The 15,570-nt window shown below is 39.1% G+C and overlaps 1 protein-coding gene across 1 annotated transcript in view; it reads left to right on the forward strand.

The window, feature by feature from the left end:
* Nucleotides 1–2,033: 2,033 nt before the first annotated feature.
* The window catches only part of LOC131256910 (la protein 1-like), a 30,645-nt gene continuing 17,108 nt past the window's right edge, over nt 2,034–15,570 (forward strand). Inside the window, exons 1-8 of the mRNA XM_058258015.1 lie at nt 2,034–2,230; nt 2,330–2,408; nt 3,092–3,241; nt 3,775–3,917; nt 9,055–9,203; nt 13,982–14,083; nt 14,245–14,422; nt 14,500–14,679. Coding sequence (XP_058113998.1) covers nt 2,180–2,230; nt 2,330–2,408; nt 3,092–3,241; nt 3,775–3,917; nt 9,055–9,203; nt 13,982–14,083; nt 14,245–14,422; nt 14,500–14,679 — 1,032 coding nt within the window. The 5' untranslated portion in view covers nt 2,034–2,179. The remainder of the gene's footprint in view (nt 2,231–2,329; nt 2,409–3,091; nt 3,242–3,774; nt 3,918–9,054; nt 9,204–13,981; nt 14,084–14,244; nt 14,423–14,499; nt 14,680–15,570) is intronic.

The following is a 15,570-nucleotide window of genomic DNA, read 5'->3' on the forward strand; positions in this document are numbered from 1 at the left end:
GCCTTTCAGTATCAATCCCTACCTGATAAACGATCTTGATCACCAGATCATGTGACCCGTGTCCAGTTCTTCACCAACCCAATATGCTCTTAATGCTCAAGTCTCAGAGCAACGTGGCAGGGCGCAGACCATCGTTACATGGGCGCAGCCATGTATGTGCCCTAACCAAAAAATAGCCTTAATCATTCCTGAGATGACCCATGCATGGAACCGTCCATTTTTTTCCCAGCACGTGCGATCCACCTGATGGGTCAAACCTACCGGGTTTTTCCACCACTGCACGACCTCAGCGAGGTTCGTCTGATGAATGGATCTGATCTTGCATACCCGAGTATGAAGATTCATTTCCATGATCTCATAAGTTCTGCACGTGGCATACAACTCAAGTTAAGGATTCCAAGTAATAGGATCCACTTTAGATGGGCCATAGACCAAAAATCAGTGTGCTGTGATCCGTTGGTGAACGAACGTCTATGTACGGTCCAAATGGAAAACCGTTAGCGGTAGGAATTCAACAAAGCAGATGTTCGTTAATTAGAGTTTTTGGTCACAAACTATCCGTACTGAGCCCTTCGCTACACGTTTTAACTAAATCACGTGTGCCACGTGTCTAATGCATATTATCAGCCAGCGCACGATGTAGATATGATTTGTTTTTCTTGTACCACAGCTCGTGTTGGTCGTAGTTCTAAAACTGGCTTTTTTTTTTAGCTTGATAGTATGCTCAATTGTTAGTTCACACTTCATTGTTAGCTATCTCCACTGGAGAATTAATACCAATGCTTCTTAGTTAAAACCATGTATCTTTCGCTAAATCTATCACTTGAGCTATATACCAGGGTAACTGGCTGGTTCAACTCAAAGCTATTCAAATTTGATACAGTGAGTCTTTTAGGATATTAACTTAACATAAGTTGATAAAACAAATGTATTAATAGAGTGGAGTATCTCATCTAATTTATAATCATGAGATGCACACCATCCTCATTATAATTCGGATTTTGCATTGACCTTGACATTGATGCTGGTTAGTTCTCTTTTTGCCTCACTATGATGTATGTATTTTTTCATTTATTATTTCAAAATTGCAGTGATTAAATATGTATTGTTGAAAAATTTTTAAGGCTGAAAGTTTTGTATAAAGCTGATATTTATGTTTCACTTCATCCGTGTCTACCTGGCCTAATAAATAGGTTGACGACTAGTAAACATACGAAGGGCTCTAGGAAGTTTTTTAATGGTGGGGTGTGGTCCACTTGAGATTTAGATCCGTCTCATTTTTGGGCTCATTATCTAAAATGAGCTGATAATATAGATGGACGGTAGGGATAAAACGGATACATCATGGTGGGCCCACGGAGCTTTTCAGCACGGAGGTCGGTTCGAAAGTGATCACTACCGAAACCGAGTAATTGTCTCAGGCAAACGGATTGGCTACTGCCCCTGCCACCAACCCCGTGGCTGATGGTCGGTGCTTTGTGGGCCTTACCAGGATATATGTGTTTCATCCATTCCGTTCATCCATTTTTTAAGATCAATTTAGTCTTAAGACCAAAAATTAGAGGTATATAAATCTCAGGTGGTCCACACCACATGAAAACAATAGTGATTGGATATCCACCATTAAAATCCTCCTAAGGCCCACTGTACTGTTTATTTGATATCCAATCTGTTGATTAGGTCATACAGGCCCAGAGCTTGATCCAAAGCTTTTATGGCCCCAAAATGTTTTTAATGGTGGACACTCATTCAACACTGTTTCCTGTAATGTGGTCCACTTGAGATTAGAATATATCTCATTTTTGGTCTCATATTGTAAAATGACCTGTAAAAATAGATGAACAGCATGGATGAAGCATATACATCATGGTGGGGCCCACAGAGCATCGACCACCAGCCATTGGCTGGTGTCAGGGGGAGTAGCCAATCCGTTCCCCATACATGTGGCCCGAAATGTGGGTCCTACCTCGAATTCCGGCGTCAGGTCTCGCGTGCGCACTGCGCACTGTGCTTTTCCGTGAAACGATATATAGATCTGGACGAAAACGAAACCCCAAAGCCCTAAAATGAGCTAAAACCCTAAAAAAAGAAAAAGAAAAAAAGAAGAAGAAAATCCTTGCTTCTCTCACTGTCATTCTTGCTCCTGCAACTCCTTCCAAGCTCTCGCGACCGTACATCAATGGCCATCGTTTCTTGGGACGAAGAGAAGGCGAATGAAATCCTCAGACAGGTAAAATGCCCTTTCTCTCTATTTTCCTCTCTTCCTATTCTTTCCATTTCCGGTCTCGACAAGGTGAAAATCGCTCCTTTATTCGGTTTTCTGTTTCAGGTCGAGTTCTATCTAAGCGATAGCAACCTCCCTCGCGACAATTTCATCATGAAATCGATCAAAGACAGCGAAGACGGACGTATCCTTCATCCAACTCCACTGATCGTTTCTGACCTCCCTCTCTGTCTAGAATTTACAGTATCTCTTTACCTTTTTGCGTTAATCGTGCTGGTGGATCCTCCAGAGTTAATCGCTGTATGGACGGTACATTTTGACATGGCTGCATGATTGGAACCGTCCATCTTGCAGGCATTGCGATGGATTGCCACATTCTCGAAATCAAGCTGACTGGAAGATCCTTAGTACTGGCTTGGAAACAGTTGTCAGTAGTCCATGAGGACTACTGATGATTGGCTGGGTGTAATTCTCTGTCTTTTATCCCTCCCTTGTAGTGCCCACCTGATGAATGGTTAAATCTCTGCTTGTGGTTCCCAATTTGGCTATTCATGTCCATGTGTCAACACAGCTGGATGATTGGAACCGTCCATTTTGCAGGCATTGCTAGTATTGACTAGTGGCATTCATTGGACTGTTGGAAACAGCAGTCAGTGGTCCATGAGGACAGTGTCCAGGAATTGATGGTTGGGTGGGTGTAATTCTTTTTCTTGTGTTCCACCATTGTAGTGCCTACCTGATGAACGTTTAGATGACTGCCTTTGGTTCCCAATCCAGCTATTCATACAGGAGGACTATTCCATGCCATTGGCACATCACAATCTATCTTTGTCTTTCTTTGTGTTTGATCTTGACTATAACTTTCAGTTATGAGCCTTGCTTTGATATGTACATATACTCGGATGAGAAGTCTTCTCGGTTTTGACCGCATTAAACCGGATGAAATTCCAGAACAGACCTTGTCGGCCGTTGCTGAAATCCTGAAGAAATCATCTTTCCTTAGACTTTCTGAAGATGGTGGGTTTTGTTTCCTTTTCATTGGGTTAACGACTAAGAAATATAATCTCAAGAGCAGGAAATTTCATAAAGTCCCATTTGGGTTGTGTGGCTATTTAGTAGCCGAGGAAGATAATTTATGATTTTGGAATTTCTACTTTTAGTTGGATTTCAGAAATTGCGCGGTGGAGCACTGTTCTGTTGTACTAGAGAGAAACAGATGTTTTGAGTATGGTTTCGTGAATTTTTTCTTTTGAAACTCTACTTAAGAGTAGAAATCCCTAAAACCACAAATTATTTTACTCGCAGTCCAGCAGCCCCCACCCAAACACAGCTGACAGAGCTTCATTTGAAAAGAAAATGGGCTTTCCTATTTTTACTTCATTTGAAAAATCTCAGTAGCAGGATAGTTCAACCTTCTCTCTTTCTTTAATTCAATATGGCTATAGAAATCTGTGAGTTGCTTTGTAGTTTTGCTTTTGCATCGTTGGATTTATGTAATTAATTTTTTTTCGAGAGATGTAAAATTCAGTGTTTATGGATTTCTTTTTCAGGGAAGAGGGTTGGCAGGATTACTGAAATGTCAAAGCTGGAAGAGGTTATAGAGCAAGTAGATACAAGGACGATTGCTGTGTCTCCCTTGGAGTACAATGCTAAACATGATGATGTGGAAGTCTTCTTTAATCAACATGGGAAGGTATGAGCTGATTGGTTTTTATCTGTATATTGTTATTGTCATTTGTATTTTTCTAGTACCTTTTCAATTGCTCTCTCTCTCTCTCTCTCTACCCCCCCCACTTCAGTTTGGTTGGTTAGTTGTTTGAAGAGAACATTTTTCCTTGTTCTATCAAAACTATAGGGAAGACTTAGAAATAGGGGGATAGCAGAGTTACACTTCCATCTACAATTATTCTCTCTCAAGCAATAGGGTGCACATTTTACCAATCCCTTAGCTTGAAAGATGCAACACTACTCTTTCTTTTGCTCGACATGATGTGCTTGGTGTAGACAACCCTTTTCATATGCCTTCATAATAAAATTGATTTTACCCTTTTTTTTTTAATAAAAAAAGGCAACGAAGAGAAAATGCATTAAAAGAGGGAAACAACTACAAAAGAAAGAAAAGCAACAAAAGAAGGAGATCTGCTGAGATAGCAGAAGGCTCCTAACCACCTAAAAAAGAGAGATCAACCCTATTCAAATCCTTTACATTAGCAGCCCATTCTAAAACCCTCAATTTAGCCCTAGCCCTAGCCCCCACCCCCTTCGCAGAAGTCGAACAATCATTAAAACATCTTTCATATCTTTCCTCCCAGTCAGCCCACCAAGTGGTAAAAATAGCCATGTGCCGGATAGTCGATTTGATTTTACCAAGCTTGTGCCCATTCCACGCAATCAACATCTTAGCGGCCGAATCCGGAGTACACCAGGAAACTGAGAAAAGCTGACAGAACTCCATCAATATGGATGAGATAAACGAACAGTGAACCAACAAATGGTTCACGGATTCCGCCTGACGCGTACAACAAAGGCAAATGTTGACAATTTGCATGTCTCTCTTGGCCAGATTATCAATAGTAAGAATTCTATTACGAGCCGCGAGCCACCCGAAACATTTGATCTTAGGAGGAACTTGGTATTTCCAAATAAAAGGAGTCGCATCACACTGAATCTGGGCCGCTGGAATAATAGCTGCATAAAGGGACCTGACTGAGAAGGCCATGGATTTCTCCAGCAGCCATTCAATGCTATCAGGTTGAGAGGGGATGAGCTTCGATTTGGAGATGCAATCGTGAAGAAAAGTGTAATCCTCAACCTCGCTATCATTGAGATTTCTGATGCATTTTATGTCCCAAACAAACTGAGCGGACGTGAAATAACCACATCTATTAAGACAAATCCCTCTGTCAGGAGAGAGCCGATAGATTTGCGGGAATAAAAATTTGAGAGGCCTTTCACCAACCCATAGATCTTCTCAGAAACGAGTCGCTGAACCATTGCCTAACGCATACCTACTGTTAGCCATTACAGGGTTTTTGGCTTTAAGAATTCCTTTCTAGATGTGAGAAGCCTTGTAGTATGGCGTATCTTTAGGCCACCAGTTTCCATGAGAAGCACCATACTTTCCTCTAACAATCGAAGACCAAAGGGCATCTTTTTCCGACTCAAATCGCCAAGCCCATTTCCCCAGCAGCGCCAAATTCATTAGCTTCAGGATCTTGACGTTCGCACCTCCCTCTATGAAGACCTTGCACACCTGATTCCATTCTAGAAGATGAATCTTCCTCTGATTTTCCTTTCCAAACCACAGGAAGTCTCTTCGAATTTTCTCCATACTCTTAAGAACCGACCCTGAGCATCTATACAATGACATGAAATAAAGGGGAAGACTAGATAGAGCTGATTTGATTAGAGTCAATTGACCACCCAAAGGCAGATATCGGCATTTCTAGGATGCCAGATATCTCTGAAATTTACTGGTTACCCTCTCCCACATGCTCTTCGGCAGGGATCCCACTTAAAGGGGCAAACCAACAAAATATGTTGGGAAGGAATCGATGTGGCAGCCGAGTATGGAAGCAAACTTCTGGAGAGACTTCTGTGGGACATTGACACCGAGGATCTTCGATTTATTCAGATTGATCGTTAATCCCGAAACCGCTTCGAAACAGTGAAGAGCAATGAGGAGGTGCTCAATTTTATCGTCCGAGGCTTCAGAGAAAATCAAGGTGTCATTTGCGAACTGAATATGAGTCAGGGGAGCTGATTGACCCGGCATCTCGATACCACGAAGAAGACCTTGCTCTTGACCTCTCTTTATCATTTGGGACAGTGCCTCACCCACAATCAGAAATAAGAGAGGGGAGAGAGGGTCCCCCTGCCTCAAACCTCTCGAGCGTCTGAAGAAACCTCTAGGCGAACCATTTAGAATAATGGAGAAGTGGGCCAATCCAATGCAAGCAGCGATCCATCTTCTCCACTTGTATCCAAAACTCATCCGCGATAGCATATATAATAGAAAATCCCAATCCACATGGTCGTAGGCCTTGGCAACATCCAACTTACAGAAGACACCTTTGTACCTGGATTTATGACAGGTGTGAAGAACTTTATTGGCAATAAGCGCACCATCGATAATCTGTCTGCCTCTTATGAAGGCATTCTGATTGCTGGAGATGAGGCTCCCAATGACTTTCGACAACCGAACGGATAAAACTTTCGCCAGAATTTTGTAGGGACTCCCTATGAGGCTAATTGGCTTGAATTCAGCAAATGAGGACGCACCCGCCACCTTAGGAATAAGAGAAATAAAGGTGGCCTTCGTCTTGTATATGAAGTCATAAAGGACGCACCCGCCACCTTAGGAATAAGAGAAATAAAGGTGGCCTTTGTCTTGTATATGAAGTCATAAAGGACGCACCCGCCACCTAGATTTTACCCTTTTAAAAAAACCAAGTATAAGTTCCCAAGTAAAAGGAAATATATTTGTCTTGTATATGATCCACTTTTGAGAGTTATAAAATGTTCATCCCTCTATTTACAGTACGTGTTTGCCAGAGTTAGATTGTATGCCATAGTGAAATCAAGGATAACATCCCCCCATCTTATTTCTTCTCCTAAAATCATATCTTCCATGTACACTCATATCATCATCTTTCTTTTCCTACCCGAGTCCCGACCATTTAATTCTCTTACAAATATCCTCTTTCCATTTGGAATTTCTTGCATTAGTACATCCATATATTCTCGGAATTGTTACTTGATTTCTGTCCTCTAACCCTACCCATAGCGCATACGCACTAATGGCATTAAGTATCTCCTCTCTTAACACAAATTTTGTTAATAAAATCCTATCACTTATTCTCTTAACATTTACAACTCTATCCTTCAAATCTATATCTGCTACTATCCCTACCCCATTTATGTTATTATCCCTTCATCTTCTAACTTAATACTCTCTCTCTCTTTTTAAAAAGAGTTTCCTAACTCTATAGTCTTACCCATCAATGTTCCTATGTTCGATGTGCCAAGATGAATCCTATTATCTTGGACTAACTTATTTACTCACACTTGTCTACAATGGCATGGGGACCCTTGCCTACTTCTCATAGTAACTGGGCATTATTGCAACATGTCGCTTTCAGGGAATGCTTAAGCCAACCTTTGCCCATTTCTGATTACACCTAGGTTTTGATGCAGCGTGTAGGAACTCCCTCGCATGAGTTTCGAATGTCATTTTGTTCAGGTTCACCATGAAATATATGGCATAAGTTCAACACTGGCCACCGACCTGACGCAAACTTCCATTATCTAGGCTAGGGACTGGCCCCGAGAGTACAAAACTCTCACAGGTGGCGTTTGACTATTATTATTATTATTAATTTTTTTAAAAATTATTAGTTACCGATATATTGTATCCATATGACAATGTATGCCGGGCTCATTGTTATTATTATTATTTTTTGATGACATTAGGGTCTCCCCACCCCATTTTGAGGCGAGACTATTCCCTACGGATGCACGCAATCACCCGCAAACCATGTACATTGGGTAATCCCGGGTAGGAGAATTGAGCTCGCGCCTGTGGGGAGCATACCCATGATGCTTTCCATTCGCCCAAACCCTGGGCAGGTATACTGGGCTCGTTGTTTAAGCACAAAAGATTACAATAATTTTAAAAACATTTCTCAACCTCCCTAGTTGTCTCTTGGTTTGCCAAGAAGCTACACATCGTTTCTTGTGTTATTGCAAAAGTACTATGTTATGGCATCTACCACTATTGAGTTGATCAGTTGATTTGGCTACGGTTTCTACACATTTGACGAGTCTATCCATATACATTATCATATGAATATGATAATATCGGTAACTAATAATTTTCAAATCAATCATCATCCATGGTTTCAAATAATAAAAAGTCTATAAATGAAAACATCTTGGTGAAGCAAACATGAAGCACTGTAGACCATGTGTCATCATTCTTGTCCTCTTCCGATGTGGAGTCTGAATCGAAAGAAAATGATGTCTAAGGGATTTAGGATTTTACAAGAAACTTGTAAAATTCAATCATTTGCGCCTTTTGACACCAGAACTTCCATAAATAGGTGTGGACATCATCCTGCTCAATGTAGAATCAAAGGGAAAATACAATATCAAAATCCAAAATTTAAACATTTGAAGTTCTCCTTATTATTTGATTTAGTCTTTGGGGGGGAAAGACAATAACCCCTTAAACTCTCCCTCAAATCTTTAACAGTTGAAGAGGATGAGATCCTTTTTTATTTTTTATTTTATTTTTTAGTGTAGGAAGGAGTATTAGACCTTTAAAGAGGAAAAGAAGAAGAGAAGTGATTGAAAATTGAACTTTTTAGGTCAATTTTTCCATCCAACAATAAATTTCATTTTTTGTCCGAATCATAAAAATCCATATATTTGAATTGTGAATTGTACAATTCTTTTCAGGAAAATTCATATTATTGATTCAAATAGTCAAATATATGATTCTATTGATTCCCATCCCCGGGATTACCCAATGAATGTGGTTTGCGGGTGATTGCGTGCATCCATAGGTAGTAGTCTTGCCTCAAAATGGGGTGGGGACACCCTATCGTAAAAAAAAAATGATTTGATTCAAAATTGTACATTTCAAATAGTGAATCTTACGATTTTGATAAAATTACTACTTATCGAGTTGTTTTCTTTGCAGTAGTTTAAAAAAATGAATTCACTTGGTTTCTTGGAATGGGATTTCTATCATAACTTTTTTGTTGAAGACATTATTCTTATTCTCTAGCATCTGACCACCTACATGTTCTTTGTGTGAATTATTGCAGGTAAATAGTGTGAGACTACCTCGTCATGTGGCCGACAAAAGATGCTTTAGTGGCACTGCTTTGATTGAATTTGCAACAGAAGAAGATGCCAAACATGTTTTGAACCAAAGTTTGGTTTATGCGGGTGTTGAATTAGAGCTCAAACCTAAGTAAGTATGCTTTCGGCTGGAAATCAGTAAATTTATTTTAAGCGCTGGTCTTATCAGATGATATGAAAGCAAGGGCGCATGGTGAGAAATTGATGAAAGAACTAGTGAAACTAATGAATTGTTTGGGATCCCATTTGCATTGAGCATTTTTTTTGTCATTAGCATGGGCATTTGTGTGTGTGTGGTTTTTTTTTTGAAAGATGATAAATTTTTACCAAAGAAGACACCGAGATGGCATGAAAACTGCAACCCAAAACCAGAAAAAATGCAATCCTTCAAGAAATTTATGCATGAAGTCCATTCCACTATGTAGACTTTTGCCCCTACTAAAGACCATCTCCAGCTTGTTGCTCTTATTTTGAAAGCATCTACCATTCCTTTCCTCCCATATTGCCCAAAGGCCAGCCAACAAACGCCGCCTCCAAATAACCATCGCTTGCTTCCATAGGCCTACACCATCTCAAGCCATAAAGAGATGGCCAATTGTGTTTGGCATCGCTCAAGACATTGAAAATGTTAAAACTTAAAAATAGTCAGATGTGAAATTGTTGAAGCTTATCATTTGAGGTTTTCCTCCTTTCTAGTTCTTTAGCAATTCGCATAGCATGACCTTCTAATAGGGGTTATGCGTAATAAAATATCTTGCAATAAGGACTTAGGTATTCCGTAATGGTAATGGTGGCTGTAACGGCCACCACCATTACCTTTATGATACGGGCTGTAACAGTTGTTATGGCCCTTGTAATAGCAGTTACAACTCTCTCTCTCTCTCTCTCTCTCTCTCTCTCTCTCTCTCTTAATTGGAAAAACCCGAAAAACCTATATCGGCCCCGTAGTGGACTGTTACAGCCTTTTAACGGGGCCTATAACGGGCTGCTACGGGGGCTGTAAATGGTTGTTACGGATATTTTTTTCCATGACGGCCGTTACAACGCTGAACATGTAATGGTTGCCACCATTACCTTTATTAAATGATCTTAATAGGTAGGCTGGAATGTAGCAGACAATGTTGTCCAAAAAATTACATTCATACTGGCCAAGGGGTAGGGTGGAATCAATGTTGTGAATAGCGTCCATAGTTTTAGCAAATAGCGTAAATCCCTTGTAGTGTACGTTACAGGGGTTTTAGCATATGTATAGGGGTTCTAGCATATGTGTAGCGTATGGGTAGCATATGTTGCATCTTAGTGTTGCGTTGCGCATATAGCATACGCTTCATTTTTTTCTAATAAATGATAATTATATTTTGTATTATGTACTTAATATTCAACTAGTGGAATTTTAATTTCTTTTCATACTTGTGACTTGTGGTTTCAGTTAGACATTATTAATTAAAGTGGTTTGCTTAGAAAGTTATTGATGTGATAATGATTTGATTTGGTATATATATGTGGATTGACTTTTGACAAATGATAATTAATAACTTGTTTCAACATGTTTATATTTGAAAAAAGTGTATCACCTTTTAGGCATTTTTATATATTTCTTTTTGTTTTTTTCCTACTAATTATATTTTTTCTATTTTTAAATTAAAAAATAGAAGTATCGTATAGCTTACGCTATACGCTACGCTACTTACATTACACACTATAGAGGGCTGAACGCTACCACTATTTAAAACACTGGCCGGAATGTAGCAGTTCAAGGTAAGGTTGTCCTTTAAGAATCTCCTCAACTCCACATCCCTAATTGCAAACAGTCTTTGTAGTATTGATATCATTACGTGTATTGCTAGGTGGGGATATAGACACATGTTTTCATATCGCCGATACCTGGAAATATATTGCTGGCTAAGGGAAACATGGGGAAAAAGGTGGGATTTTTCAGTGAAACTTAAGGAGAAGCTAAAATACACATATTTGCATATTTAGGAATCAAAAGATTGTAACAAAGATGCATAATTCCATTTAATGGGTCCTTAAAAGCATGTTCTGTTGTAAAGAATCAATGGAGTAGTAACTAAAACGAATTCATATAATAGAAATGCTGGTGCCAAACAATAACTAAGACATCCGAAATGTAAAGGAACCAAAAAAATATCTATCTGGCCATTCCTCATACCCACATGGAGTTACAAGGTGGCTTGTAGTCATCATACATACATAAACCTATGCATGATGATCCATCCATCCATCCATGCACACACACACACGTGCATGATGATCAATCCATCCATCCATGCATACATACATACACACATGCATGATGATCAATCCATTCATGCATACATAAATACACGCATGATAATCCATCCATCCATCTATGATCCAACCATCCATCCATCATTCACACACACATGCATGAATGATGATCCATCCAACCATCCATCCATGCATGCATGCATACATACATATATACACACATGCATGATCCATCCATCCATACCTACATAAATACACACACTCATAATCCATTCATCCATCCGACCATCCCTCCATGCACATGCACACACACATGTTCCATCCATTCATCAATGCACACACACATGCATTTCATAATAAAACCAAGCAAGATGCATCCATACAAAAAGAAAATTCAAATGGATTTTTTTTTATTTAAAATAAATAGATTTTTTAATATTGTTTTAAATAAAAAACTGATTTTCCACCAACAAATGCAACCCATTGGTTATAAACATGGACTGTAAATAAGAAAACATTGAAAGAAAACAAATATCTAAATAAAGGTTGCAATTATTTTATCTGATTAAACAGAATATTTATAAAAAAAATTGAAAAATGGAAAGATCAACCTCCTCATCACACTAAAAAATGGGGCCCCAATTACTTTAGGCAAGAAAATGGGAAAAAACGATTTTTTATTTTTTTTAAATTTTTTTTCCAATTTCCACAAAATTTCCATTTCCATCTTATAATCTCTCAAAATTTTGCCTAAGTCCATGTCAATGCATGAGAATCATGCATAAATTGAACTGAAATCCATGAGAAAATCAAATAAAATAATCCATTATACTGCAATATTTCATACCTCCTTAATTTTGGAACTGAGCTTTCAGTCCGTGATTTCTCTCCTAAATGTGAGATTTGATCCACATGGAATGAAGTTGAGGTGCCACAATCTACCCCAAACTCAGATTTGGAAAGAAAACGGGAGATTTTTTATTTTTTATTTTTGGGATTTTTAGTCAAAATATGCATGCTCACTATCGCAAGGGAGGTTATCGACTCGTATCGGTGACAATATCGCCGATGCAATCGATACCTGGAATATATATACTCGAAGATATCGCAATACAACCGGCAATATCGATACAACGTCGATACTTGACATATCAACGATATATTGCTGATCCCTGGAATTTTTGGAACTGCCAGTGTTATCGGTATCACCAAGTTAGTGATACCGATAATATGGGTGATATTATTGATAATATCTCCAATATTCGGAACACTAATTGCAACCATACTTCATTGACCCAGCACTGCATGGATCAGATTTCAAGAGGAGCATGTTCACATTGTGGAACTGACTTAGCGTAGACTGTAGAGTTTGGATCTGACACATGTACCGTATCGGTGCCACCATTCACCTCTTCAATATATGCTCCTGCGGTCCACTTTTCAGGAAAAGGTTGTGTAGGAGGTTGCATTCAAATGCAAAACAGCAACATCCGTGGACAACCCTATTCATGCACACATCAAGTGACTTGCCGATGCATCCAAATGACCCAAAAGAATCAGATAATGAATCTCCTGAACGAGCACTGGCTTAACACATTAGAAGACATTGCCCAACTACTCACATGCAGCTTTGCTCTCATAAACACCTCAACCAGAGGGCTATACTTGTCTTGATAGCAGCTGTTGTTCTTCTTGTACTAAATCAGCCAATAGGAAAGGTCTTTCATGGACCAATCAGAATTAGTTGGATTCTTGTTAAATCTGCGAAAAATAGGATTGTTTTCCAGTCTTTTTTCTGCATCAAATTGATTGCACAAGGTGTAAATACATAGCTATGAGAAAACGTATGGAACCACCCCAAGAAGAGCAACCTCTATGATATGTACTGGATCAGTCCTCTAAATAACCCTTGTTGCTCTGAAGAATCTGTGCTCTACCTTCACAAAGATCATTATCAAAGGACCCCAATCCATCCCTTAACCCCCATCTTTGTTTACCTTTTCCTTTTAAAGCAACTCAAACCTGTTCGCACCCCATCCCATCCTAGACCTAAGAGGGGTATGCAGAACTGTTTATGCCCACTACAGGTGGGACTTATTATGATCATAGGATCATGGGTGAAGACTAAAATGAGGTCGTGAGAGCCATTCAATAGCTGGTGGAACATATGGAGTTGAATGGACGAATCACTATCTCAGAAGAGGACCAATAAGGATAACTCGAACCTAGGTTTGTGGATTTGGATGAGTTCAGCAGGCAATCATATTTTGTTCTCCTGGGGGATTGGGATGGGGATATTGGAGATCTTATTTGGTGTTTTGTTCTGAAGGGATCTTGTTCCTTTGCTGTTTCGTTTTAGGTGTTGTTTGCATGCTTTTATTCCCAGGTTGGTGACGAGTGGACCCACGTTGTATTGCGGCTTTCACCCGCTACTGTGAGTTTTACCAGTAGTGACCTGGTTTTTCTTGATTAAGCCTTTCTTTAGATCCCATGCTTTCAAATATATAGTGATTCTACAGATGTTTACCTCGAGATCCAAATTCCCATAGAATATGCCAACATAAATATCTTGCTGGAAATACATGCGATCTATCATTTGTCATGTGGTTTACCACTTTTACCTTTTTTGCAAGCCAGGAGGGATTATGACTCTGAAAGGGAAAAGAAGTTGAAGGAACTTGAAGATTCTCGTCCTTCCTTTGGTGTGAACAAACAAAAAGGTCCTGCTGGGAATGAAAAGTAGGTGCTCTTCATTCTTTTGGTACTTCTATCATCTTTTCTTATGCTCATTTTGTTCTTGTCTTGTTGATCTAATTTCATTTCCTCTCTCTCTCTCTCTCTCTCTCTCTCTCTCTCTCTCTCTTTTCTTTCTTTTCTTTCATGGAATTGTGATGAGACAGCTTCCCGAAAGGCTTAATTATTGCTTTTAGATTGAAGCCATTATCAATGATAGAATCTACAATAGAGCATGACGTCCACCAAGAGGTCGAAATCGCAAGTGTCAGCAAGTCAGAAGAGGAGCTAAATTCCACAGAAAATGTTACTGAGAGTGAACTGAAGAACTCTGAAAATGTTAAGGTTAGTGAAGAGGAGCGTTTTGATGAAATAAAAAAAGGGAGAATGAAGAAAAGGTTGCTAAAAATATCATGGAACAGGATGAAGAAAAAGCTACAGCAGATGCTACTGAAGGGACTGAAGAAAAAACTGCAGAAGATGCTGCCCAAGAGAGTGACGAAGCCACCAACCAAGAGAGTGAAGAAGAAACTGGTGTTGCTGAAGAAATGGTTTCACGAGAGGATTTAAAGCAAGTCTTCCAAACATTCGGACCTGTGAAGGTACGTTATGTACTAAGTTTTCCATGAAAATTTAGCTAACTCTTGTTCTTATTATTGTGTTTGTATTTCCATGTCTTGTTGAAGTTGGGATATTTTCAACTTGTGTTCTTGGATTTATCATTTGTTGCGCGCATTCTGTTATTCTCTTTTTAGCGATATTTTTCTGTATGGTTCTGTTTGGGCATTTTATTTTGCTATGTGGTTCTGTTCGTTTATTTTATCTTTTATCCTCATGATTGCATATAGGTTAAATAGATCTCTTAATGAATGAATAGTTTTCATTTTCTCCCCTTTTGTTACCTTTACATCATATTGGGATATTATGGGTCTTCTTGGCTTTCGCTTCTTATGGAAAATGTTAAAAAGCCTGTTCTTATTGGAGGAACCATAGGAAAGTTCTTTCATTTTATCTAGCAAGTTGTAGTGTAGATATTACCTCTTTATTCTGTTATTTTATCTTTGAGAAATGCTCCAGTGTTCTCAGAGAACTATAAGCCGTAGTACTCCTACTTGCACCGGTCCTTTGGACAGTATGGTCACTCATTCAGGATCTTACCTGTCTATTAAGTCCAGAACACATTTTGTGGAGTAACTTGCAAAATCACACTGATCAAATGATCTATTCCATCCTTGATTCGGCCCTATTTTCTATAGTCATCCTTTCTTCAAGTTGTGGATGGGATGATTGCAATCGCTTAACAAAAGTGATTCTTTAGAATCATAAGTAATCCGTGATGGTCTCTAACAAATAGATGGAACAGATTGTTGATTGGACCTATTTTTCTGTTACCAATATTGACTGTTCATATCAGAGGCTGTTGATCAATGGTTAATATTTGTTGGGTTGGTGTGATGTTTGCTTGGTAGCCCATGAAATATGGTTTGGACCTA

The sequence above is a fragment of the Magnolia sinica genome, chromosome 1 (genome assembly GCF_029962835.1).
Source record: "Magnolia sinica isolate HGM2019 chromosome 1, MsV1, whole genome shotgun sequence".
Taxonomy (NCBI): Eukaryota; Viridiplantae; Streptophyta; class Magnoliopsida; order Magnoliales; family Magnoliaceae; genus Magnolia; species Magnolia sinica.